Source organism: Asparagus officinalis, chromosome 10, assembly GCF_001876935.1.
Source record: "Asparagus officinalis chromosome 10, Aspof.V1, whole genome shotgun sequence".
Taxonomy (NCBI): domain Eukaryota; kingdom Viridiplantae; phylum Streptophyta; class Magnoliopsida; order Asparagales; family Asparagaceae; genus Asparagus; species Asparagus officinalis.
In genome coordinates this window covers 21,819,895-21,846,675 of record NC_033803.1, presented here as the reverse complement: position 1 = coordinate 21,846,675, position 26,781 = coordinate 21,819,895, and the positions used below count along the sequence as shown (strand labels likewise).

Genomic DNA, 26,781 nt, shown 5'->3' with positions numbered 1-26,781 from the left:
TCATATTATGAAATCAATCCTCTACATTAAGGTTTTAAATATCGGATATCGGGGAAATATCGGATGGTCAAAATTCATATCGGATTGCGGATATCGTGGAAATATCGGGGATATGTGGTAAATATCGGAATGCCATAATGAATGTTTGCATACATAGTATAATGCATTAAAATGTAATCTTAACATATGTAATAAAATTTAAGCATACAAAATATGAATAGTATATGTTTAGGATCACTAATCAACCTTCTAAAATAAACAAAAGTGCAAAGCAACGTTGCAACATTCGATCTGCTTTTTTTAGGGCAAAATGTCACTTGATATAATGGGAAAATCTTGATATCTCGCCCAAAAATTCCAAACACGGTATATTCTTTTGCAACAAGCTATATTGGTCCACATATCGGCTAATATATCAGCCATATCGGGGATTTATCACTCAAAATAGCCAAAAAACGGTAAAGGATATTTAAAGACCATATCGGTTGCGGCAAGCCCTGTAAAATGATATATCGGGGGATATATCGGGCCATGTCGGGGATATTTAAAACAATGCTCTACATTAATACCAAACTGATCTCCGGGAGTATTTATGTTCAGATTTAACTTGGATCAGGTGAGGAGCCCCATCAGACTTGGATTAGGTTAACAATCCAATAAACTTAACCCTAACTTTGTTAGGAGTTATCTCGTCCTCCCAAGCAACAACCCTCTCTCTCCCACCCCCTACCCCTTCCTCCCTCGTCCCCTCATCCCTCTCCCTTATCAAGCATCAAACTTCCCTTATCCCTCATCCGTCACCCATCCATTATCCCCTGAACCAAACCCCTCCCCTCATCCCTTCACCCAAACCTTCCCCACACCTGTACCTCATTACATCTCTCCCTTCTCTCACCCTCTTCTCTACCCATCCGCCTCTATCCAACTCAAGTCACCCTATAATCATCCTTCCTATCCCTCTATCCAACCCTCTCCATATATTATCTCTCTAACCTTCCTATGCAGTGATTGCCAATTGAGAAACGAGAGGCAGGTGAAGGACATAATTAGAATAAGAAACATTGGTTAGGAAGTTTTCGTTTAGATTAACGTATTTTAACTTGGGGGCCATCTTTGGTGTAACTGACTAAGTTCAACGTATGACATTTTGGGGGATCTACTTTAAAATACGTATAATTGGGGAAAAAAAATTCAGAAAATCTATTTGAAATTGTGAGAAATAAGAAAATAACTACTTTGTAGTTTACTCAATATGTAAGATCCGCTCTTAGGAGTCAATATACCAATGCTTATATTGGCATAAATGGTTAAAAGATTTCTTTGGAAGGTCCTCTTGAACCAATCTTTGGTGGTAGATTAAAATGCCTCTAGAAATTGGGGGATGAGAACAATGTGTTGTGATGCTTAAGTTTGAAACAATTCCATAACATTGAATAGGCATAATTTATGTAGCTTGAGTGCATATTGTAATTGATTGCTGGTATTGGTTTTACGTATCACTACTTTTGCAAGAACTTTGCTCATGTCCCGCGGACCACCATATGCTTGTGTAAGAATAAGGTTTCTTATCTGACTTGACTGTTTGATAGTCCATCACTTGAGTGTTGATCAGGAGACACTCTTGCTGTATTGCAAAATCACCATGGTTTCCTTAGAGTATAGTAAAACTTACCAGGTCCTACTCTTTTGCAAACAATGTCTGCAGAGATCATTGATTTTACAATCTTGCTATCTAACATCTACTGTAGTAGAAAATTTTCTTTCACTACGGTTTTTGACTGAATATCTCAACATTCAGCTTTAGAAACAGCATCGGGTCATAGTTGCTAGGTGGTGCCTTTGGTTTGATGAGTTGGATTTCTTTTTGTTGAATAATTCTGCAATTTGTATGCATTCTTGCCAATCGATTTGTCTAATCGAATGCTTCCTGTCTAATTTGGTGATTTCTGATATTAGTGGTTGCCATTTTTTCCTTGTCATTTTTCCGTGGAGTTCTCTTTGACATATCATATTGTCTTCAAGCAGAACGTAAGCATAATATGTTACTGGAATGTTGCTTATTTTTGTCTCTCCTGATTTTTCCTTTTTCTAAATATATCATCAGGCTGCTCGTGCCTTAGCTAATTTAGCTGCTCATGGAGATAGTAACAGTAACAATGCTGCTGTTGGCCAAGAGGCAGGTGCTCTTGAGGCACTGGTGCAACTAACTTGTTCGCAGAATGAAGGAGTAAGGTACACATTTTGTTGTTTGAACTTGATAGTGTAGATAATAAAAGAAAAATTACTTTGATGGTTTTTGCTGATTCACAATCTTGAAGCACTTAATGAAAAAAATATGTACACTTGTCCACCAGTCTCTCTATTTTTATGTATTAACAACACGGACGAAGTAGGTACTATTAATGGCTACTTTTCATCTTTCTAACTATTTAGGATTTCTTGTAGGCATTTTCTTGTATCCCTATCATATGAGAATTCCTGATAGTTGTCCTATCTGCTGTATTTGATATATATTTTTCACGTTGGATGTTGGGACAAGTCGATTGGAAGAAGGTCCAATCTAACTTGAGCCAAGTTCGTCTGCTTCTCTCATCTGTTGTATGTTAATAATTAAAAAGAGTAACCACATGATTAAGTTTGTAGGACATGATTTATGGGAATGGGGAAATCACCTGTAAACAAGGGGCATCTCCCCTATTTGTTTTGTGTTAATAATCAGAAGGATAACTATGTGATTAAGTTCAGAGGGGTAGTTTGTGAGAGCTGAGAATTCAGATTTGAAAAGGTGCAAACTGAAACTTCAGAGGATCTGAGAGTGGGTAATTATAGTACGTGGTGACATGGATTCAATCTTTTTCAGATTGATATCTTATCTACATCTGAAGGAGATGAGAATTAAATAGAGGATAAATTTTTGGATCTCAAATTCTTTAGATCATAAGAACTCTGCCGCTATTCTTTCTATTTTTTTATATGTATACCTCTTGAATCTTGAGTATTTGTTTTTAGTTTTCCCCCAAAATCTCAGTACTTGCAAAACTACCCTCCAAATTATCAACTTCAAAAAAATAAAGGCTACATAGCATTTATATACCCTATTGTTTCATCTACTTTTCACTTATATACCCTCACTGTATTTCGTAGCAAGAAAATAACCTAATTTTTTTTTTAAAATTTGCACTTATATACTCACTAGTTTTTTAGCACTTACCCTAAAGTTATTAAAACTTGCACTTTAGTACCTAGTTTGTAAATCTGGCATTTAAATACTCTTAAAGTTTTAAAAACTTGCATTAAATACCCTCAAGTTTGCATATCTGAGGTTATTTACGTGCAAGTTTTAAGAGTTTTATGTATTAAAGTGCTAGTTGTAAAAACTTTAGGGTATTTAAGTGCCGCCAAAAAAAGTGATGGTATAGAAGTGCAAGTTTAAAAAGCTTAAGAGTATTTTTTTTGCTACCAAATACAAATTGAGATATATAAGTAAGAAGTAGGTGAAACAATAGGGTATATAAGTGCTATTCCTTCAATAAATCATTGATTTTGATAGCTTGCAATGTAAAATATTAACGGATTATTCAAAACTTAACATGTCATGTCAGCAAAGTTCATGATTTGTTGATTTTGAGGGTGCTTTCCCCCCAAAATTGATGATTTGGAGGGTAGTTTTGCAAATACCATAATTCAAGGGGTATATACACAGATAGCGGGGTTTGATGTCTTTCTTGATATAATTGGATTGACAAGTTGTATCCTTCTATTGGAGTTTTAGTTTGTCATTCACCCGCAATTCAATAATGTTATGTAATGTTGACGTTATGTTGACAGTTCCACTTCATTCTTCATATAATTGTGTTTTCGCTAAATAGTTTGTTTACTGATTTGCTTGCTATCTGGGAACAACATGATGCTGATTTTGTCTTAATAATGAATTCCTTGGCCCCTTGCACTGTATTCTTTGAGTCAGGTTTGGGCGATCTGACAAGGTCGAGACCTCCTGCCGCCCTTATCTTTAGCCTTGTTACCAAGGTTCCTCTGAGATGTGATCATATAGATTGTGGCCAGAATGATATGTTATGTAGCCTTCATTATTTCTGAATAACAATGAATTTGTTCTCTGTGATGTGCCACCTTTAGACTTTAGAAAATATTTAATTAGTTATGAGAAACCATGGCGTTACAATTGCAAGGTTATTTAGTTGGATGTCGGAGTGTTGTCAACATATCTCTTGCAGGTACGAGATTCAATATTGTTTCTACAGTCCATTGTGAGATGAGAGATCACCTCCATTTCTTTGTCGTACATGATATTCCACATCTCATTTCAATCCAAATTTTTTTGTATGATATTTCCTCTTTCTCGGAGGGTGTACAGCTCGAAAGACACCCATCCCTTTAACGCTCATAAAAAAGATACACCTTCCATTGCCGAGTGCTGAGAGCACGTCCTTGGTTGCTCCTCACAATTCTACTTGTCTGTGACAGATATTCCATAGATCTTTAGCAGAGAAGGAATGATAAGTGAAACATTACGCAGGCTGGCTCTTGGACCAGCTAGAAGGGCATTACCATCCACTTAGAATAGTTAGATGAATAGTTCCTGTCTTGCATATAGAAAGAGTACATCAATGACATTTGGTCATGATCTTTGGCATTCTATTGATAGATTTATCTTCTGCTCACCTGAAGACTGGCCTACAGACATCAAAGTTCTTGCATAGGGCCTTAATCGAGCAGTCACCACCACAAGTCAGTTTGTTCGGCATGACATAATCTAGGGCATGGCTAGATTATGCACAATGTGACAACAACTTTGATTGAGTAGAGCTACTAGCTAACTAGTGCTTGTACTTCTAAGATGGTTGTTAGGAAAAGCCAGAATTTTTTTAGATGTAACCGATTGACTACATTCTCCTAAAGACAAGAAGGGGGAAAAATAAAAAATTCTGGACTAAAGTAAAATTAGAATTGTCCAAAATCAAGGTAGATTAAACACCTCACTCGTAGGGTGCAAATGTGCAAATATCTTGGATACAACTCAGATACAACTTAGGTATCTTACATATCCGTATCTGTTTACCAATCTCGGATTGATACAAATATGAATATATCCTGGTAAGGAAAACTCATATCCACATCTGCTAAAATCGGATATGTTTATCGATAAACATGCGAATATAAATATGTGGATATACATGCGAATACAAAAACAATGAGAAAACCAAATAATGTTGAAAATAATATAATTCACGTGATATGAGGGAATTATTAATTTGTTCGTTATATCTGAAAAGCTAAGAGTAGATCTCTTGATAATCAAAATTAGTCTCATATCAAGTAATCCAAGGATTAAAACAATTGCAATTGTATAATTAACATATATTCGGATAATTCAGATACAGAATCTGAATATTTTACTACATGATCGTATTTGTAACCACATCCTATTGGTTATAGATTTTAGTAACCATATCTGTATCTAGATATGGATACGTATATATCTGTGGGTACAAATATTTTTTAGGACCCCAACTCACAAGGACAATATGTAGCTTTGCACCTGATTGTCTCCATGAACAGCCTCAGAAGGAAGCTTCAGTCATTACTGAGCCTGGAGAAGCAGTGACAGGTTCTCCACACATGGTGCTGAGGGTTAATGTTGGTGTGGATGAGAGATTCAGAATTCATTTGGACAGGGTGGGGGTTAAATTTTCAAAAATACATTTGTCTGTTTGAGAAGGAAGCAGGAAGAGTGAGTAGGATTTCTTTAAAATCACTTTGCATTTGCATATTAAACTTTTTTTTTGTAAGTAAAGCCTTTCAGAAAAAGCAATACATGTGCAAAGGATTGGAAGGATGTTCTGAGAAATAGACAATTGCTGCTTGTGGCACTAAATTTTAGTTTCTCTATTATCTAAAATGCATTATTTTGGTTTCTAAATAATGTAAAGTACTAACTGGTGAGAGAGATGCCTGTATCAAAGAAGTTCTAAGTTTCAATAAGAGCTGCCATGAATTGTGAAATTTAAGGTACCTTTTTCTCCTCATTTGGAGGAGCCAAGGTAGGTTAGAATGTCAGAAATGAATGCTATGCAAATCTTCTATAGGGTTTTTAGCCTTTTCTTTTCTTACTAGGATCAATCATAATTGTTTTCTGTTCAAAGTAGGATGGATCCATCTGGCCCTTGCATGCTTTCTAGAGCTCTCTGCCAGCTGTAATTGACCAATTTCTGCATTTTGATCGGCCAGTTTATGAGCTTGATTGTATGGCAGCTGATCCCTTCTCTAGTGTGAGTTCCAACGTTGCAAAAAAGCATTAGCGTATAGCAAAGCTTTGGATCTAAAGGCATAGCACCATAATGTAAGCTACAAGGAGAAAGAATAGCATAGTAGTAGCTACATAGGTTAAAACACAAGCATAGAATAAAGTCAATAACCACCGATAGATCTTCGACTCCACCTATCTCCAGCAAAGTTAGCATCCAAACAAAACAATATCAAGGTTCATGATTGGTTTGAGAAAATAACCCTTTATCAGGTGCTCCTTTTAGCTATCTCAATGTCTGTATATACGGTCTCCATCAGGAAAAGAGCTAATGTTTTGCTTTGGGACAAATCATTAATGGACTAAAGAAAACAGTAACCTGAATCATAAGTTCATATCCCATAGAGAATGGAACAAGTTTATAAAACTTTTCTTTTCACGGGTAGAAACTTTTAGATTAAAGCCATCACACTTTAAGAGCATGTTTAGGAACTATGGCGTATAATCCACTTGGCATAATCCACAAACAATATCAAGGTTCATGATTGGTTTGAGAAAATAACCCTTTATCAGGTGCTCCTTTTAGCTATCTCAATGTCTGTATATATCATTTATGGACTAAAGAAAACAGTAAACTGAATCATAAGTTCATATCCCATAGAGAATGGAACAAGTTTATAAAATTTTTCTTTTCACGGGTAGAAACTTTTAGATTAAAGCCATCACACTTTAAGAGCATGTTTGGGAACTATGGCGTATAATCCACTTGGCATAATCCACAAATGGCTTATAAGCAAGTGGATTATAATCCAAAGTTTTCGATAAATTTAGTGGATTGTTATTCATTTTTAATAGCAGGGTGTTTGGCAAATGAGTGGCTTATAATTCATCACTACTGTCAAGACCAAAAAAAGACATGACTGAAGCTTAATGGGGTTGGACATAGAGAAATAGGGCTTTGGAATTTTCTTAAATATTAAGAGATAACCTAGTTTTACTTGATCAAACATTGTGGCTTATATGCCACCAAATAATAAGATGGGTTATCCCAGCTTATTTCTTGGCTTATAAGCCAAAATAAGCTGTTTTCCAAACACGTCTCAGTGGCTTATAAGCCAAAAAAAAGTTGATAAATCACTTTGACCAATTACCAAACATGCTCTAAGACAAGTCATTTCTTTGTTTCTCTAATAGTTGCTTAATATCTTATTATGTTTCTAGTAGATCCGTGATCAAAATTTTAGATAGAGAATGTATACTAATTTTACGTGTCTGATAATTTTAAGGGAAACATCCTTTAGTAAGCATCTGTAAGAATGGATTAGTATGGAACATTCTTTGGAGAACTTCAGGGAAAGCCGTAGGGGATGATAGCCAATTAAGTGCTAACTGAATGATACATGCACCACCTGTCTCGTTGCCTACAAATCAATTGTTTGTCATGAACGTACCCTGCTAATCCTTAAATGAGGAAAATAAACATAAAATGCGTGTAGTTCAGGGGTTATGGCTCTCAATAATAACTGTTGTTTAGGAACAAGCACCCATAACTTCCTATTTTAGCAATACAGTACATATTAAATGAAGAAATCTTAGAATCTATTTTGCGGTGGGTGGTGGAGGGGCTTGCCCTTTTATGTATATGATGTGGTTTATAAAACTGCTCACTAGACTGAGACCCTGGTATAATACCATTTTAGATGTGAGGAATCGCTGGAAGAAAATCAATAGAAACTAGAGAGAAAAATTGTTGATAGGACAGTTAGTTAACTCAACAAATTGTCTCTATTGTTTATACCATCTTTTAACTGCATATATGAATAACAATATTTCAATAATTAGCACCTTAGAGATGTTCTCTAGCTTTCACCTAGAGCAATTATCATTTTATGTTCTATGTTTCTGGTATATAGTGGTTTCTTTTGGTAAAATTTATTCTGACATGTGTGCCTTCCGCATATAAATAACAATAATAACTTCAACTATTTGAATCTTAGAAAATGTTTTCTACCTTTCACCTATGTTTTTAATATCCATAGCGAGCAGTTATCATTTTATGTTATATTCTTTTGGCATATAATGGTTTCCTTTGGTAAAAAATTATTTTGACATCTATGCCTCTTCATATAAATACTTAAGCTAATCTTCTATTACTCATGTGCATGTAAAAGACAAGAAGCCGCTGGTGCACTATGGAATTTATCATTTGATGATAGAAATCGTGAAGCAATTGCTGCAGCTGGTGGGGTTGAAGCATTGGTATGTCTTTCTACTTACTGTATTTGTCTCCTTTACATCATCATGTCCTCTACGTCGTGTTAATTATGCACGCACATATAGATAACCTTGTACCCATACTCTACCTTCTACAAATTTTATCTTGTTCCATACTCCCATATGAAACAATGTCTGTGTAACGTCTGTTGGGGGCTCATTTTAATATCAGCTTATTTTGGGTTGTAAACTGTCAATTTAAATCTTAGTTGTGGTCTATAGTTAGTATGCGATACTCTATTTTCATCACTATTTGCTTTATTTATTATTGGAAGTTGCTGCTTTAGCTCACTCTTTGCTATTGCCAGCAGTCCTTGAATTTGAACGTTCACTTCTCATGAGCTGATTGACAGAAAAACGCAATGCCCTTTTTTCCATTGTTCTGATTGTGTCAATAATCTAGCTGGGGGAACTCTCTCTCTTCCCCCCTCTCCCTCTCCCTATCGATCTATCTCTTTGTATCCTATTCTCGTAAAAAGTATTATACTATTATATGTCTTCAATAGCTGAAATTCTTTTTATGATTTTTAACTCATTTATTTGACAAATGGAGCTAATGTTTGGTCTTATTCAGGTTGCTCTTGCACAATCATGCTCCAATGCTTCTCAAGGCCTTCAAGAGAGAGCTGCAGGTGCTTTATGGGGATTGTCAGTGTCTGAAGCTAACAGGTAACATCTAGGAAAACATGTCCTCTTGTCCTTTCACTGCCAACTAAAACTCTTGGCGGATGACATGGAATCATATATTATAAGAACTTAACACCAACTGTAACAAAGGGCTTGCAGGTTTTCTCATTGATCCTAGAATTCCGGCCTCAATTTTCAAGTTGAACCTTACATTTCTGATGTAGAAAATTAGAACCTTGACACCCACTCTTCATCCAACTGAAACACAAAAGAAACAATGTGTTAGAACAGAAAATTAATACGTTCAGTGAGGAAAGTAGTATGGAATCCCTCTCCCCCCCTCCCCCCTCTCTCCCAAAGGTGATATACTCTCTCTGTTTAGTTAGTAAATATTCCTCTTATTACATGGGATGAATGACACCCTGAACTTGTGAACTCAGGTTTCTCTTTGTACTCTTTAGTGTCCACTCTTCATCCAACTGAAACACAAAAGAAACAATGTGTTAGAACAGAAAATTAATACGTTCAGTGAGGAAAGTAGTATGGAATCCCCCCCCCTCCCCCCTCTCTCCCAAAGGTGATATACTCTCTCTGTTTAGTTAGTGAATATTCCTCTTATTACATGGGATGAATCACACCCTGAACTTGTGAACTCAGGTTTCTCTTTGTACTCTTTAGTATCCAATAGGGAATCTAATAGTGTAGGAACTTACCTAGTATGTTCTGAAATAGCAAATGCTTTTTCCCATAGAATAAAGGAGTTTTTGCCTCTCTTTTTTCCTTTTAATTTTTAATCTGAATCGCTCATCCCACTTTGTGAAGCAGGAATTCTTTTTTTGGCAATTGTGAATCGTTTTCTCTTAGTTCATCTTTAACACCATTTACTAGTTACTGACATGACTTATCTTTTTTAGTTGGTTGAATTTACATTTTTCTTAAATTTTTTTAGATTCTTTGAAACATTGAAAGAAAGTGTACCTATATATCGATGCATGTTTAAAATCATAATTGTAGATCAATCTGGATCATCTCGATTGACGTAGCGGTTATGAATTGGGCATTTGATTTAGATAATTTTAAGTAGGTAGTATAGAGTCACACTAATAGTATCATATTTCTGCTCTCTGTGTCATTCCCCGAGCCTGCAAACCTGTTGGCGGGAAGTAAGCGGTGGGACTCACTGAATGCAACACGTTGTTTGGCGCTAACTACTACCAAAATTGACTAGCCATTGTTGCACTTAATTTTCATAATTTAGCTTATAAACTGATGACTTAGTCTCACATAGCACATAATTTGACACTTCCGACTGGCTAATTGTTTGATTTGTCATGTCCCAGGCCGGTGACCCCCTTGGGGTGAAGTAAAGCCCTGAGATCCACTTATTTGTACCACATTGTTTGGCTCAAATCACTGCCAAAAATGACTACCCATTGTTGCACTTGATTCTTATGAGTTAGCTTATAAACCCATCCATATTTTTTGAGTTCCCGATGCGGGACTAAACAAATGGGGTATCATATTCTGTCTCCTCTGTGTGTGTGTGTGTGTAGGTTTGTTGATTATTAGGTGCTAGCTCATTTTGCTAATTTGAGCTATTAAGAGATAAAAGGATGGTGAGGCCCACCCATCCAATGTGACTAGTAAGTGGGCCTTGCCACATGTCTATTTTTTGGTAACTCATTAGGAAAATGAGCCGCCACCTCATAGACATTATTTCCTCTCTCTACACATGCATATAGATATATGTTATTCCAGCAATCTGGGACACATTGAGTCCAACTGAAATGGTTTCCTTAAATATGTGCTCTTTTATTTAATAATATGAGAAACATAGGTACAACTGCAAGTATTCACTAGTGGATCATTCACTTGCTCAACTTTTCTTGTATTTAATTATTTATATGTAAATAAAGATATTTGAAAAAAGTTTTTTTGGTTCTATCACATAAAAGAAATCAAGGACCTTGTAGCAAAAAGATCAACTCCATTCATAGTGTGCCTTCTTTCTGGTTCTATGTTGATCTAATGACAGCTTTTACTTTTTGCTATGCTCGATGATGAGGATGTAGTTCCCTTGATTTAATGCCTTGTTTACATACTTGTGCCACATAAATTTGTACGTACTAGAGTACCAAACATGTGCAGTTCACTGATTTCTATTATGCGTACTCTTATCTCATTCCATCTATACTTCCATCTTGTGTTGTTTTTCAGTTATTTATTGTTGAATCTTGTTCTTTTTTGATAATGTATAGTGTTGCTATTGGACGAGAAGGTGGTGTTGCACCTCTAATTGTACTAGCTCGCTCTGATGCTGAAGTAAGTTCTTATTCATGCTTTGTTTGTGTAAACTATATATTTTCTCCTTTGTTGTCCTCTACCCTTACTGTTGAAACTTGCCCTTTTTTAAGAGCTCATGTCTTTCTATATCTCTATATTGAAACTAAACCATAAACCATTGTCCAAAGGATCAACATTGTATCTTAATCTGTTTGCCAACCTCTTTGCTTGTTTTCAATTAACGTAAACGTTGGCAACACAAATAGATTATTATTTCTCATGAAGGTTAAAGTTGATGCAGGTTTCCTTCCCCTTCGTAATCCTTTATCAATTCTTGCAGCTTCATTCTATTAGGGACTAGTCATGTCCTTGGTGTACATGCCTGTAATACCCAGTCACTAGTCCACAAATTTCTCTTTTGTTTGTGCAAGTCTTTCATAGATGTATTAGGTTTTGAGTCTTTTGACATGATTATATGTAGGGATATTTTGTGGACCTCATAGCCATATCTTGTCTGATTAATCAAGCAGTCCAATCATATGTGGAATATTCATTATCATACATTCTCTAATACCCAGTCACTATGTGACTTCCTCTGTTATTTGTGGAACTCCTTCGCAGATGTACTGGATTTTTACACGATTATATAGAGGGGCAACATTTTGTGGACCTCATTCATAACTCTTCTGATTAACCAAGCACTGCAATCGTGTTAGGAATATTCATTATCATGTCTTGATCTTTTTAAGCACTATTTATCTTTAGAAAGAATTATGGGCTAGTCATCCTTATGCTTAGCTTTGGTTCTGCCTGAATGATGTTAAACATATTTGTTCATTTTTTATGATTTATTGAAATGAAATTTCTTTTTCAAGTGCATCATTCTCAGTCTTTGCCTTCAGATTCCTGACAATATTGCGGTAACTTGAAGTTCGCTGTGCATTCTGGGAGTTGTATATGTTTCTCTTGCAAATTATCTTTTTTTAGTTTATCATTGTGATTCTGATAATTATAGTTTTCATCATTTTGTTCTGCAGATTTATAAAAAGCACAGCTAAATTATTTGTGTGAAAATTGTTTCTTACCATTGATATGGTATGTCTAGGCAATTTGGCAATTCCTACGATGTAACATAGTTTGGGAGTTGATTTCAAATAATATTCATGGTTCTTGCAACTCAATTAGGGGAAGATTCATTTCATTATTTACGGTTGTTTTCTGGAAGTGAAGTTGATGGTTAAATCAGAATATATTCTCTAAAAGCTTTCAAAGTCAGATAAAAGACATCATTACATTTTTATGTTGAGAAAATGAGGAGGTGCATATGGTGAGCTGTGAAATCTGAGATTATGTTTTTAAAAATTTCAAAGTAAAATTTATGCTTTAATTTTACCGGTCTTCTTGGATTGAATAGTTTACCAATCAAAAGGCACACCTGCATGTGTGATGTCATACGACTATACAATGTCAGGATGCCTATTTATTTTCCTGCCAAATGGAAGTCTTGAGCATTTGTATAACTGCATCAATATTGGTAATGTTAACTTAATCTTGCTGAAGGCGGGACTTCTAGAAGATGTTGAAGTTTTGACTAGTGGCGACAACCCAGGTATGATGCATAAGTGGATTTTTAGATGTGTAGCTTTCCACATGACTCGATGCATGAAATATTTTCACACCTATTGGCAATGCGATAGAGCCATTGTTTGTTGCAATCAATCCATGCTTTTTGGGGAAACTGTTGTAAGTGATGCTGTGGTGGCAAACACTTTGACAGATTTTGTAGTAACGACACAAGTGTTTGGGACACAAGCAAGCGTAGGAACGCTAAAGCTACATTATTTGGTGTGCATCATTTTCTATTTTGTTAATTGATGAGTATTCTAGGAAAGTTTATGTTTATATGCTCGAGTTTATAGTTAATAATGAAAAAAGGGGGGGGGGATAAAGATTTGTCTCTAATGCTATTTTTCAAAGGACTTTTACATTTTTGCGACAAGCTTGAGATTAAAGGATAACTGACAGTTCTAGGCATTCCATAATATAAAAGCATGGCAGAGTGAACGAATCGAATGATTAAGTGATCATGCTGGAGCAGCATGATGTGTGTTGCTGGTTGGAGAAAGATTCAGGCAGAAATGGCGAATCATGCTTTTTTATCACTAGTCATAGTATTACACTGGATTGCCAAATTCTCGAGAAAGTTCGGTTGAGAAAACTTGTTATTTTTTTTTTTTCATATTTTGGTTTATGATGCTTATGCTTGAATTCCTAATGAGAGAAGGGCTATGCAAGCTCTAAACATGAAGATGTGTGTTTTCTTGGCTATGCAAATGGATTAAAAAGGTACAATTTGTGGGGTCATACTGACCCCAAATTGAAGCTTAGTCAAGATGTTGTGACGAAGACTCTTAGTTGAAAATGAGGCTAAGACGACCTATTAGATGCAAAGCAAGAGCATGAAGTCCAAGAAGAGGAGCACAAAGAGCAACCTCTTTGACAACCAGTAAACCAAGTGAATTCAACTTGTGAAATATGCCCACTATCTTGGATGAGAGCTTATGTAAAATGGAAAAGCAAGAACGTCAACGACAAAAGCCATAGAAGATTAGGTCAAAGCCTTGCACAATAATCAGTTGTGGGACTTGGTAGAATTACCTGAGGGGAGAAAAATTACTGGTTGCAGATGTGTCTTCAAGCTCAAGAGAGATGCTAATGGGAATAGAAAAGTACCAATCCCGATTAAGTGTTGAAGGATATGCTTGTAAATCATGCGTTGACTTTGATGAGATATTATCTACTGTTCATCAAACCGCTGATTATTTTGAGTAGGACTTATGTACTAGATTTAGATTAAAGTTAGATGTTAAAGCTGCTTTTTGCATAGAAATCTTGATGCAAATATTTATGTAATCTGAAGGCTATATTGAAGAAAATAAAAGAATCTAGTTTGTCAGCTAAAGAAATCGTTGAGACAAGCACTATGATGCTGGTTAAAGTAATTGGACTTGTTTATTGTGAGTTTGGGATTTAGATGTGAAGTTGGACTATTGTGCTTATGTCTTGAGTTATGTAATGATCTTTTCATCATCTTGTTATTATATCGCTGACATGTTTGTTGGAAATAGTATTAAGACTAGCATTGTAACACTTATCTCACCACGCGGGGGAGTTTGATATAAATGATCTTGGGACCATATATCACATAATCAGGATGATTGTGCTGTGAGACAAGGATACATGAAGGTTTGGATAACTCAGAAGGGTTACATTTAATGATTTAACGGCACTTCATACGTAGAATGGAAATTGAGTTGGCAACCCATTATCTGTTATCAAAAAGTTTGTTTTTAAAGGATTGTCCTAGCACCAAATCGGAGAAGGCGGGATGTCTCAAGTACCATATTTATTATTAGTAGTACAGAGCCTTATTTTTTCCATGATATGCACGAATTTTGACTTTGACAATGCAACACTTGTCTTTAATGATGAGGAGTTTTATATAAATAATCTTGTAACCATGTATTAAATACTCAAGATGACTGTGTTGTGAGACAAGGATACATGAAGGTTTAGATAACTCAGAAGAGTTATGTCGAAAGATTTAAGAACACTTCATATGTAGAATGCTAATTGAGTTAGCAACCTATTTTCTATTAGCGAAAAGTTTGTTTCTTGAAGATTGTCATAACACTAAAGCATAGAAGGCAGAGATGTCTCAAATACCATATTTGTTAGTAGTATAGAGTCATATAAGTTTTCCATGATATGCACAAAATTTGACATTGGTTAAACAATGGGAGCTGTCAGCAGGTTTACAGCAAATTCGGAAAGAGATTGAGCTATGTAGAGATTACTTCATTACTTGAGAGATACTCATGGGACAGTAATGTTTTACTAATACTGAGTTGGTTGGATGTATTGATGCGAACTTCATAGGCAACAAAGTCAAGAGGCGATTGGAGATGTATTTTGTTCTGTAGGTGATGAATCAAGTTGAATGTCCAAGATGCAATGTGGTTTCTCTATCTACCACAAAGACACAGAACATTTAACTATCGATGCATATGCAACAGAGCAATTTTGCTTAAGAGATTGCTTATAGAATTAGAGGCGAAACAAAATGTAATATTTATCAAGTGTTATGGTTCTAGTGCATTGTATTTTGTGAAAATCAAGCTCATAAAAGTTTAAGTATCACTTTGTTCGTGATGTTGCGAAGGATGTCGGGTTGCACTGAAAGATGCATATTGATGATAATTTCGCATATATTCTACATAAGCTCTTTGACATGGAGCTAGGTTATGTGGATACTTTGTTTTGGCTGCAGTGTTGGATAGGGATTCACCACGAATATGCCATGTACCACGTGGTTCAAAGCGAATCCGGATTTTTCCATTACTTATAACCTTAAACTGGTTTCTTTGGTGCATCGGGTTCAAAACTAATAGAGTTTTGAGCCCAAAAATCAAAACCCATCAATTAAAGATTTGAAAAATGCCCATAGTATCCCATGCGATGAAAGCTAAACCCTTTTCTTCTCCATTTCCAACTTAATCTTCTTCGAACCAAGAAAGGAACAAATATCTTCATTCTACAACAAACCCGAAGCTATAGTACCCCTCTTCTTAAAAATCCTTGGGTCGCGCATTTAGGCAAGATTTTTCGCCAAAATCAAACTGTTGCTCTTAATATATATTTTTTCTCCGGTGTTCAACTCCTTTTGTTCGAGGTGTTCTCAACAATGTTTGCCTTTGATCATTCAATGCAGACAGTAGGTGAGAGCGAGGATTCAATGATGAACTGGGTGAGAACTACATTAGAACTAGTCTTTGATGCAAATGAGTTCTGACTAATGAGATGAGCTCTTTGTTTGCTACTTGCAATTTCTGGTGACCTTTCTACTGTTCTTTTTTAATGGATTTTTGGGTTTATTCTAGCCTAAAGTTCATCATTCATATGTTTGCTTCTTGTTAGAAGGAGAGAGTATTAGTTTATTCCCACATTGCTTGTGAGACTAACTTGTAATTAATCCATCTCTATAAATAAAGTATAGAGTGAGGGGATAACTCTCTAATAATCTCTTTTCTCTCCAAACTTTAACATGGTATCAGCCTCCTAAACCCTAAACCTAATTCCCGCCGCCATTTGTTCTAACCCTAGCCCTAATTCTCGAAACCCTAGCCGCCTCCTCTCCTCTCTCTCGAAACCCTAGTCGCCTCCTCTTCTCTCTTGAAACCCTAGCCGTCGCCTCTCCTCTCTCCGCCTCATCTCCTAGTCCTATCTCTCGAAACCCTAGCCGTCAAAGATCAAATCCGTTGGTGCCTGCATCGTTCGTCATCGTCGTCACTTGCTTTGTTCGTTGCCACTTGCTTACTTGACAACTTGAATGTCTTTACCTTGTTCGGTGTTTCCTCGTGTTCAAACTTGAATTTAACCTTGAGAAGAGTGTTTATCTTACCTTGCTAAGATATTCACTTTAGTTCTTGTTTCCACAATCGAAACATCAACGTCAAACCTCCTTCACGTTCGACTCGGATCGTTGAATCGGTGGTCCACGGAGGAAACTCCAGATCCACTTCACCGATCCGATCTTCCTCGATAACTTACGCCCGTCGTCGATGATCGTCGCTGCCATGTCCCTTTATTTTCAGATCTGACTTAGATCTGCGAATTGTTCTACAAAAAATTCAGGTTCTTGAATTTTAACCTTCTGGTTTCATGTTAACTTTCAGACTCTTGCATTTTAACCTTCGGGTTCTTGTATGATAACCTTCGGGTTCTTGTATGATAACCTTCGGGTTCTTAGACTTGTTCAACTTATGGAGGGTATCGTCTTGATCTCTACTCTGTTTCATGATGGCCGGATTTGAGAAACTCAAGAATTATGAGTTAACGTCCAGATGGAAGTTTCAGAGATATTTTCTGGTAGAATCACTGATCGAAAACTTGATGAAATTAACTATTTTCAGTGGAAATGTGTTATTAAAATCTACGTGGCAAGCTGAGACAAAACTGGTCATTTGTTGACGGACCCTCCTACTCCGACACGGGAATCTTGGACTAGATGATAGTGTCCTCTTACATCAGATTCTTAATACTATGGAGTCGAAAATTCAGGATTTAGTCATTCATTGTATAATAGTGAATGAACTTTGGTGTTTCTTACAAGATCTTTATGGGGGTAGCAGTAATATTAATCGAGCATATGAAGTTATTTAAGAGCTATTTCGTAAGAAACATGATGGTAAACCCATAGATGATCATTGTGGTGAGTTCAATCGTTTGGCTGAAGAATTTCGTCAAATATTTTTTATTACTAGGGATGTAAAATAGATGCAAAACTAATAAAACAAACTTATGATACTTACCTACTTGGGTACCCAAGATTCCATTTACTCTGTTCGATCACAAATCATGGGGAGTTTCGTCATTGGTTCTTTGGTTGAGAATTATCACTTTTTGAAGAACGTTGTCCTTACATAGCCACCTACATCCACCACTAATCGCTCTGCGCTTGTCACTCAGAGTTGGCAGTCTTATGGACGAGGGGGTCATACTGGTGGTCCTGGAGAGGTAGAGAACTTTAAAGGAAGAGAAGGTTACCACACTGGTTGTTCTGGGGGCCAAGGTTGTCAACGAGGTGGCTGTGGAGGTCCATCTCAAGGCAGACATACTAATGATGATGACTCAGTGAAGACTTGTAAGTATTGTCACTAATCAAGACATCTCAAATATAATTGTCCTAAATTGAAAAAGAAGGTCAATGGTGCTTACATCGCTGCTCAGGATAACTTCACCTCATTTGATAGTGAAAGTCAACTACATTCAGTCTTTCAGGATGCGGAGCTGCATCGTCAATTTTAGTAATTTTAATTATTCTAGCAGTATTAAAGTTCACAACCATCACCCTCCTCTTTATCCACTACTCTCAAGTGCAGGTACCTCTTTATCTTTATTTACATCATCTTCGTCTCATACTTGGATTATAAATACAAGTGTCACTGATCATATGATTAGGAATCAATGTATCATGTCATCTTTCTCTCCTACATCTAATTTAGTTATATTATCTGATGGTTCACGTACACCTGTTCAGGGTGTCGGCAACACCAATCCTACACCTAGTCTCCCCTTTTTTTTCGTATTCTATCTTCCTAGTTTTTTCTATAATATTTTATCTGTTAGTAAGATTACTAAATTACTAAACTGTACTGTGATATTCTTCTCCACACATTGTCTTTTAGGATCTGGTCACGAGGAAAACGATTAGGACAGGACATAAGCAGAACGGTCATTATAAATTGGACTTGGGCGCCAAACATTTAGCTTGTATTGGAAACTCATCAGCTTTACAATACCATTATCAGTTAGGGCATCCCTCTCTCTATTCTCAAGCTTCTAAATCTTCAGTTCAAATCTCTTTCCTCTTTAGAGAGTGAGTCGTGTCAACTTGGCAAACATCATCGTGTATCTTATCCTAATCGAGTCAATAAGAGGGCTGTAAAGCCATTTGATCTTGTTCATTTTGATGTCTGGGGGCTATGCCTAATAACCTTTAAATTAGGATTCCGGTACTTTGTCAGTTTTATGGATGATCACTTTCGTGTTACTTAGATTTATCTTCTCAAGTTTAGGTCTGAAGTCTTTTCTACATTTAAACTCTTTTATTTTGAAATAGTCAATCAATTCAAGACTTTGATAAAAAAATTTCGATCTGATAATGCAAATGAATATTTGGATGGCAACTTCACTAGTTTTCTTAAACAATATGAAATTCTCCACCAGTCTTCTTGTGTTTACACTCAATAAAATGGAGTTGCTGAACGAAAGAATAGACATCTCATTGATATTGATCGAACCTTGCTATTGTCACGTTCCCAAAGAGTTTTGGGGGGAAACTATCCTAACAGTATGTTACTTGATTAATCGAATGCCCTCTTCTATTCTGTAAGATAAAATTTGTTTTAAAGTTCTATATCCTAACGATGATCTCTTTTCGTTTCCTCCAAAGATTTTTGGCTCTCTGTGCTTTGTTCATAATCACAGTCCAAACAAACAAAAGTTTGTCTCTCATTCTATTAAAGGTATTTTTCTTGGCTACTTCCGAAAACATAAATGTTACAAGTGTTTCTGTCCATCACTCAATCGTCTTGTGTTATCTGCTGATATAACATTCTTTGAAGACAAACCTGGTTATTCTAGTTCTCTAACTCCATTATCATCGGATGATAATGACTATTTTATCCTACAAGTCATTGGTTAACAGTGGTGGTTTATCCACTGATAATACTATTTGTGCTACCGGTAAAGATTCTGCTCGGTTTAACGACCCAATTCAAGTTTATCATCGTCGCTTTGCTCCTGCTCCTAAGCCAACGTCGGCCTCAACATCACGTTCTGCGCCAGAAGAGCCAAAATCAGTAAGTGTAAATTTATCCTCTTCTGCGGAAGACCTTCCTATTGCACTTCGAAAAGGGACAAACTTGTACTCAACATCCTATTTCTAACTTTGTCTCTTATGATCGTCTCTCCACTTTTCGATCTTTTGTTACTTTGACTCATATTTGGTTCTTAATAATGTGTTAGAAGCCCTGTCTATTCCAGGTTGGAACCAAGAGATGCAAGACGAAATGAGGGTCTTGCGACAGAACGAGACTTGAGATTTGGTCCCACTTCCACCAGGAAAGCGGCCCGTCGGCTGCAAGTGTGTGTACACTGTTAAATTTAATCCTGATGGAACTTTGACATGCCTGAAAGCCCGACTGGTTTCTAAAGGCTATTCGCAGGTGTATGACTTAGATTACTTAGATACCTTCTCTCCAGTGACAAAAATAACATTTGTTCAGATTTTTATCTTATTAGCAGCGATAAATCACTGACCACTTCATGAGTTGGACATCAAGGATGCATTTTTTAATGATATTCTAGATGAAGAGGTTTACATGGAGAAACCATCGGGTTTTGTTACTCAGGGGGAGAATGCGAAGGTGTGTAGGCTAAAGAAATCACTTTATGGTCTGAAGCAATCTTCGAGAGTCTTGTTTGGACGTTTTGCATCGGTTATTCGAAAATTTGGGCTCTATCGTGCACAGAAAGATCATTATGTCTTCTGGCGATTTCAGAATGGGTAACGAATTCTGCTTGTTATCTATGTGGATGACATTATAATTACAGGGGATGATGTTTCTGGTATTGATAGTCTGAAGAAGCATTTACAGACACATTCCAAACCAAAGATCTTGGTTTTCTAAAATACTTCCTAGGCATTGAAGTCGCAAAGTCAACTAAGGGTATTCTTCTGTCACAAAGAAAGTATGTCCTGGATATGCTTTTAAAAGCCGAGATGTTAGGATGCAGAAGTAGTGATTCTCCAATGGATGTGAACTCAAAACTACTACCAGACCAGGGGAAGCTTCTTGAAGATATTGGACAATATATAAGATTAGTGGGGAAACTAAATTATCTGACGGTGACCAGACTTGACATCACAGTCGCAGTCAGTGTTGTGAGTCAGTTCTTGTCCGCACCCAGAACCACTCACTTGGATGTAGTAATGAGAATTTTGAGGTACTTGAAGAAGGCTCCAGGACGAGGAATTCTTTACTCTGATCAAAGACACACCTGAGTTGCAGGCTTCTCTGATGCAGATTGGGCTGAATGTCCTTTTGATAGGAGATCAACTACTGGATATTGTGTCTTTCTCGGAGGAAATCTAGTGTAATGAAAAGTAAGAAGCAAAGTGTTGTATCTCGATCCAGTGCAGAATCAGAATACAAAGCTATGACAAATGTGACACTAGAGATGGTTTGGGTAAGAGACCTATTGACAGAAATTTGTCTCCTTCTAGAATGTCCCATGGATCTATATGACGATAATAAAGCAGCAATTCACATTGCTGAGAATCCCGTGTTCAATGAAAGAACCAAGCACATTGAAGTCGACTGTGATGTAGTCCGCAAGAAGTTCGAGGATAAAATCATCACGACAAAATATGTATCGACAGTAGATCAGTTAGCAGACATTCTTATAAAACCATCAAACACAGGTTGATTTTATTTGTAACAAGTTAGGCATGCATGATATATATGCTCCAGCTTGAGGGAGAGTGTTAGAAGAAAGAGAGTATTAGTTTAGTCCCACAATGCTTGTGAGACTAATTTGTAACTAATCCATCTCTATAAATAAAGTATAGAGTGAGTGGTTAACTCTCCAATAATCTCTTTTCTCTTCAAACTTTAACACTTATGATTTTTGCAGAAACAAGAAAGGTCTCTCTTTTATATCTGTTCTCTGTCCTATTTCTCTCACTGCCACTAGACTTAACCATCTCACTCTGTTTTTTTAATGAGATTATAATTTACTTCTTAATAAAAATAGGCCTAGAGAAGGGTGCTAGCAACAATTCTATTCAAATTTATGGCTCTATCCATTAGTTATTGACATCTGAAAGATATGTATTATATCTCGAACATTTTTTTTGGGTTTTTCTCATATTAGAGCCAAAACTCTATCCTTATTTATATTAAGCCTCCGAAATCTTCATATTTGTATGTACCCCTCAATCCATTAAAGGTCTGTTTGGTTAATTTCTGAGAAATCTAATTCTGGGAAATAACCTATGAGAAATGGGTTGTGGGACCCATTTTTCCTTTTCCAAACTCATTTTTTCCGGCTCATTTTTCCGAAATGGGTTTCCTTCTTTTTTATGCCCCATGAACTGTCTACATTTCTAAATGTGGGGGTCTCACATGCACTTTTTTCCTTTTTTTTCTCTCTACCAAACAAAGAAAGGAAATGGTTAAAGGAAATCATTTTCCTGTAATGAAGATTTTCTTGGTTTCTTTGACAACCAAACATGCCCAAGTTACCTTAACTAACAGCCCTTTATTCGTAATTTACACCCCTAATATCTTTTAAGTTGTTTTAATTAACACCTCCGATTGAAAAAATATGAAGATCTCATGGGTGTGATTTATAACTATGAAAAGTTGGAGGCTTAATTTTAAAATATGATAGAATTTACGATTTAATATGGCAAAAACCATTCTTTTGGCAAGCTTACATATTTAATTCAATATTTGGAATCTTCGATTCATATCTGTTATTCATATCTGTTACAGTGTAAACAAATAAAAAAACACATCTATACTGATTCTGTGTCTGCTCTGAAGGCACCCATGCCTCTAGGGTGCAAAACAAGCATACAAGTGCATTATGGACTTGTGTTAGGTTGTATAAAATTCAGAAATTTCATATTAAGCGTTGGACTAGGTTTTCTTTCCTTTTCTTTTTGATAGTTTCTTGTGTTTTGGGGTCAAAGGAGTTTAATCATCAAGGTGCTGTAATATGTTTTCTTTTTCTATATAAAAAGAAAACATGACCTGATCCTTGGGGATGATAGTGTATGATTTGATACCCACAGCCACATACTTTTTTTATGCAGCTATGTTTTTTGTCTCTAATGCTTTACCCCGACAACCTTTTTCTTGTCATTCTTCACGGTGATTATAGTAGCAATCTCAGGTGTCTGTATGAATGATTTCCACTTATGACACTCTTGTGGTGAATATCATAAATTATTTAGTACTACAATATAATGAGAAGTTTGTACGGTCATTTATTTCAGGATGTCCATGAGACGGCCGCTGGTGCACTGTGGAATCTTGCTTTTAATTCGGGCAATGCTCTTCGTATAGTTGAAGATGGGGGTGTTCCTGCCCTTGTTCACCTTTGTTCATCATCAGGCTCTAAAATGGCTCGGTTCATGGCTGCTTTGGCTCTTGCTTACATGTTTGATGGAAGGTAATTGATTGTATATCTTCATTTTGTTTCTAACTTTCTATCTTGTCCATGATTTAGTTTCACTTATTACGGTGCGTATCCGTGTATTAATTGATTTTTTAACAGATCTAATGCTGCAGTCCTTATCTCTTAAGCATTGAACTTGAATCATTGTTTTCTATTTTATGTTGACGAATTTGTTCATTATAATCCTTACATTAACCGATTTGAGGTTAATTCTGATGATCAAGAGATCTAAGCCTTGTTTTTTAAAGATATAACAAACATATTAATGAATTCTCTTGTATCATATGAGCTATAGTTTTTTTCAAGATTATCTAGTTTTTGCATGTGCGTTTATCCGCATGTATATCCGCTTATATATTTGCATGCATATCGTTATCCATATCCGATTTTAGTGGATATGGATATGAACCTTACCAAGGCATATCCATGTCCATATCCGTGGTTGGCAAGTGGATACGGATAGGGTAAGTATCATATCTGAGCCGTATCCGAACCGTAAGCACCCATAGTAGTTAATCTTGCAAAAGTTGGATAGAAATCTGTGGTTTCACGTAGTACTTTCCTTGCTACTATGTATCAATAACATTTGTTATCAGACTGGTCAATCATAGAGATCTGCATGATTGAAACCCAACACACTGTGCCACGCTGTTATAGTCTTTGTTGAACTGAAAAATATATCATGTATTCGCATAATACATGTAGTCACCAATGATAAGTCCAGTCCCCTTTATATTTTTTATTTAGTCTGATGCTTTATTTTTTTATTTAATCAGACTAGGTTTAGAGTAGAAGATTCTGAATGTTTTACGTGTATGCTATTATTTGTTATGTGATTGGAGCACTCCCAAGTATAATCTTTTACACATCCTACAATCCAAACATGTAGAGTAATGAATTTTTATAAAGCAAGAGTGGCGTCTTGTTATGCAGTAAGATCGAATGTAGAGATATGTTCTGTAGTTGTAGCTCTTTATCTTCTTTTTGATAAATAATGGAGTATTGTAGCATGCAACTTACAATTTACTTCTCTTGGACCTCAAATTTTTGCGCACAGAATGGACGAATTTGCATTGGTTGGCTCGTCTTATGAAGGCACCTCTAAGAGTGTTAACTTTGATGGTGCTGAGAACCCCTCCAAGCCCCTCTCCCTCTACATCAACTCGCCTGGCGGCGCCGTCCCCGCTGGCCTCGCCATCTATGACGACCGCCTTCGATTATCAATTTGTTTCTTTTATCAGGTAATTACGTGATTTTTTTCGTTTAATTTGAAATCGTGCTTTAATGGACGAATTTGCATTGGTTGGCTCGTCTTATGAAGGCACCTCTAAGAGTGTTAACTTTGATGGTGCTAGAAGGATGGCATTGAAGCACATAGAAGCTTTTGTGATGACATTTTCGGATCCTCAAGTCTTTGCTGCCGCTGCTGCTTCGTCAGCTGCTGCATCATTGGCACAAGTGGTTGAAGCAGCGCGCATACAAGAAGCAGGGCATCTGAGATGCAGGTCTGCTTTTGTTTTCTTTTGTTGATTATGAAATGATGGAAGTAAATATAGTTCCAAGGGATGATATAGAAATATAGCTATCATTCTTTACAACTGACTCCACCCATATAGCATGATCGAAAGCCACCTTCCACAATGTTTCTGTAATTTTTTTTAATCACATAATGTGGCTTACTTTTATCGGCCTTTAAAATCTTGATCATTGTTTATGATGTGCTTTCGTTTATAAATGTCTATGTACATGTTTATATTTTTTATTAGAAAGATAAATTTATGCACACAACTGTAACCTTTCTTTTTGTTGACTCTCCAGTGGTGCTGAGATTGGCAGATTTGTTGCCATGCTTCGAAATTCTTCTTCCATTCTTCGAGCATGTGCTGCTTTTGCTCTACTTCAGGTATTGATGCAACTCTCCAGGTCTTTTTTTCCATATGATTATTTGAATTATTGCTGCTAATACATAGGTAGGCTAATTTCTTGGTTTGTATTCTTTTGATCTAAATAACTGGAGGTTGCGCAGTTTGGCATATTATTTGTACAGTTAAATGTCCATAGCACCCACTTTAAGGTATTCACAGATTAAATATTTGTTTTGATGTTATTTCTGATTTGAGGTAGGTTAATCAGAACTCTCTCCATTTGAGATATTTCACCTTTAAATAAATCCTATTCATAGTAATTTCTGTGTACACTTGGTTCTAGTGGGTCTTTAACTCGTCAGGATTCCAATGAAAAGAACCTTTTCCCCCGGTAAAGGGCATTATTTCTGAGTTATGTCTCTAGTTTGTTTATTTTCTCCAAGTTCTTTCTCATTTTTCATTGTGTATGCTAATGCCATTAACTTGATTGTAGAATACCTATGAGGAGAAAATTATGTAGGACAGTTTTAAAGTTAAGACCATTGATGCTCTATGGGTTAGAATGTTGGCGTTTAAAAAACTAGTGCAGGAAATGAGTGTAGCAGAACTGAGAATGTTACGATGGTGTTGTGGATATGCACTAAAAATTAGGGTAAGAAATAAGTGCATTCGCATGAGTTTAAAGGTAGACAATTGGTTGGATGTTTTGGTTAGATGCAACAGAGGCCTCTTAATGCACTGGGGTGCATTAGGAAAAGTGATAATATTATAGTTAATGGGGTGAGGAGACCTAGAGGTAGACCTAAAAGAACTTTATTGGAAGCAATTAAGAAGGATAGGACAATGGTAAATGGAAGAGATGACCCAGAACAGAACTGAATGGAAGAATAGGCTTCATGTAGCCGATGACTCTAAATATTTGGGATAAAGCCTTTGTTGTTGTTGTATACTAATGCCAACTTATTCTCAGTTTCTAATCATAAATGGGCATTTAAATGCAGTTTACTATTCCTGGAGGTAGGCACGCTACACACCATGCATCCCTCTTGCAGACCGCAGGGGCTGCCCGGGTTTTACGTGCAGCAGCTGCCTCTGCTACAGCTCCAATAGAAGCCAAACTCTTCGCAAGAATCGTGCTAAGAAATCTCGAACATCACCAGTTAGAAGCTTCACTGTAGAATCCAACACAGAAAACACACTTCTCCTATGAAATACTTATACAAGATGGCAGCATAAACTCTCATCTCTACGTTTCCTTTCCCTTCGCATCAATCAACATGAGGCGACGCATGACACATCTGTTTAGAGCCAAGCAATGTCTGATTCTTTGTCAATGAAACCCCCTAATGTCGAAGCCAGAGTCTTTGCCAACTTTCGATATGGGATGACGTTGGAGCTTTGCTTTAAATTGTTTTTGTTAGTTGTTTATTGGTTTGTTTTGTCTAATGATAAGGGTGTGAGCACATTTTCTTTGTATTAATTTGGCATGTGAAACAAGGTGCTGGCTGTTATAAAGGGAGAAAAAAAAACCAGTATCTGGCAGTTTTGTACGTTATGTATTTATTAACTGCATGTACACTGTTATAGCTATATACCAGAGTATTTCAGATTTAACACAAGTTATGACTTTAGTGACTGGAAACCACCTTGAGACCA

The 26,781-nt window shown here is 36.4% G+C and overlaps 1 protein-coding gene across 1 annotated transcript in view; it reads left to right on the top strand.

Moving 5' to 3' along the window:
- The window catches only part of LOC109826541 (protein ARABIDILLO 1-like), a 40,925-nt gene extending 14,158 nt beyond the window's left edge, over positions 1 to 26,767 (top strand). Inside the window, 9 exon segments of the mRNA XM_020393572.1 lie at positions 2,105 to 2,232; positions 8,437 to 8,524; positions 9,114 to 9,208; positions 11,425 to 11,488; positions 23,079 to 23,254; positions 24,318 to 24,367; positions 24,582 to 24,765; positions 25,079 to 25,163; positions 26,127 to 26,767. Of these exon segments, the coding sequence (XP_020249161.1) occupies positions 2,105 to 2,232; positions 8,437 to 8,524; positions 9,114 to 9,208; positions 11,425 to 11,488; positions 23,079 to 23,254; positions 24,318 to 24,367; positions 24,582 to 24,765; positions 25,079 to 25,163; positions 26,127 to 26,303 (1,047 nt within the window). The 3' untranslated portion in view covers positions 26,304 to 26,767.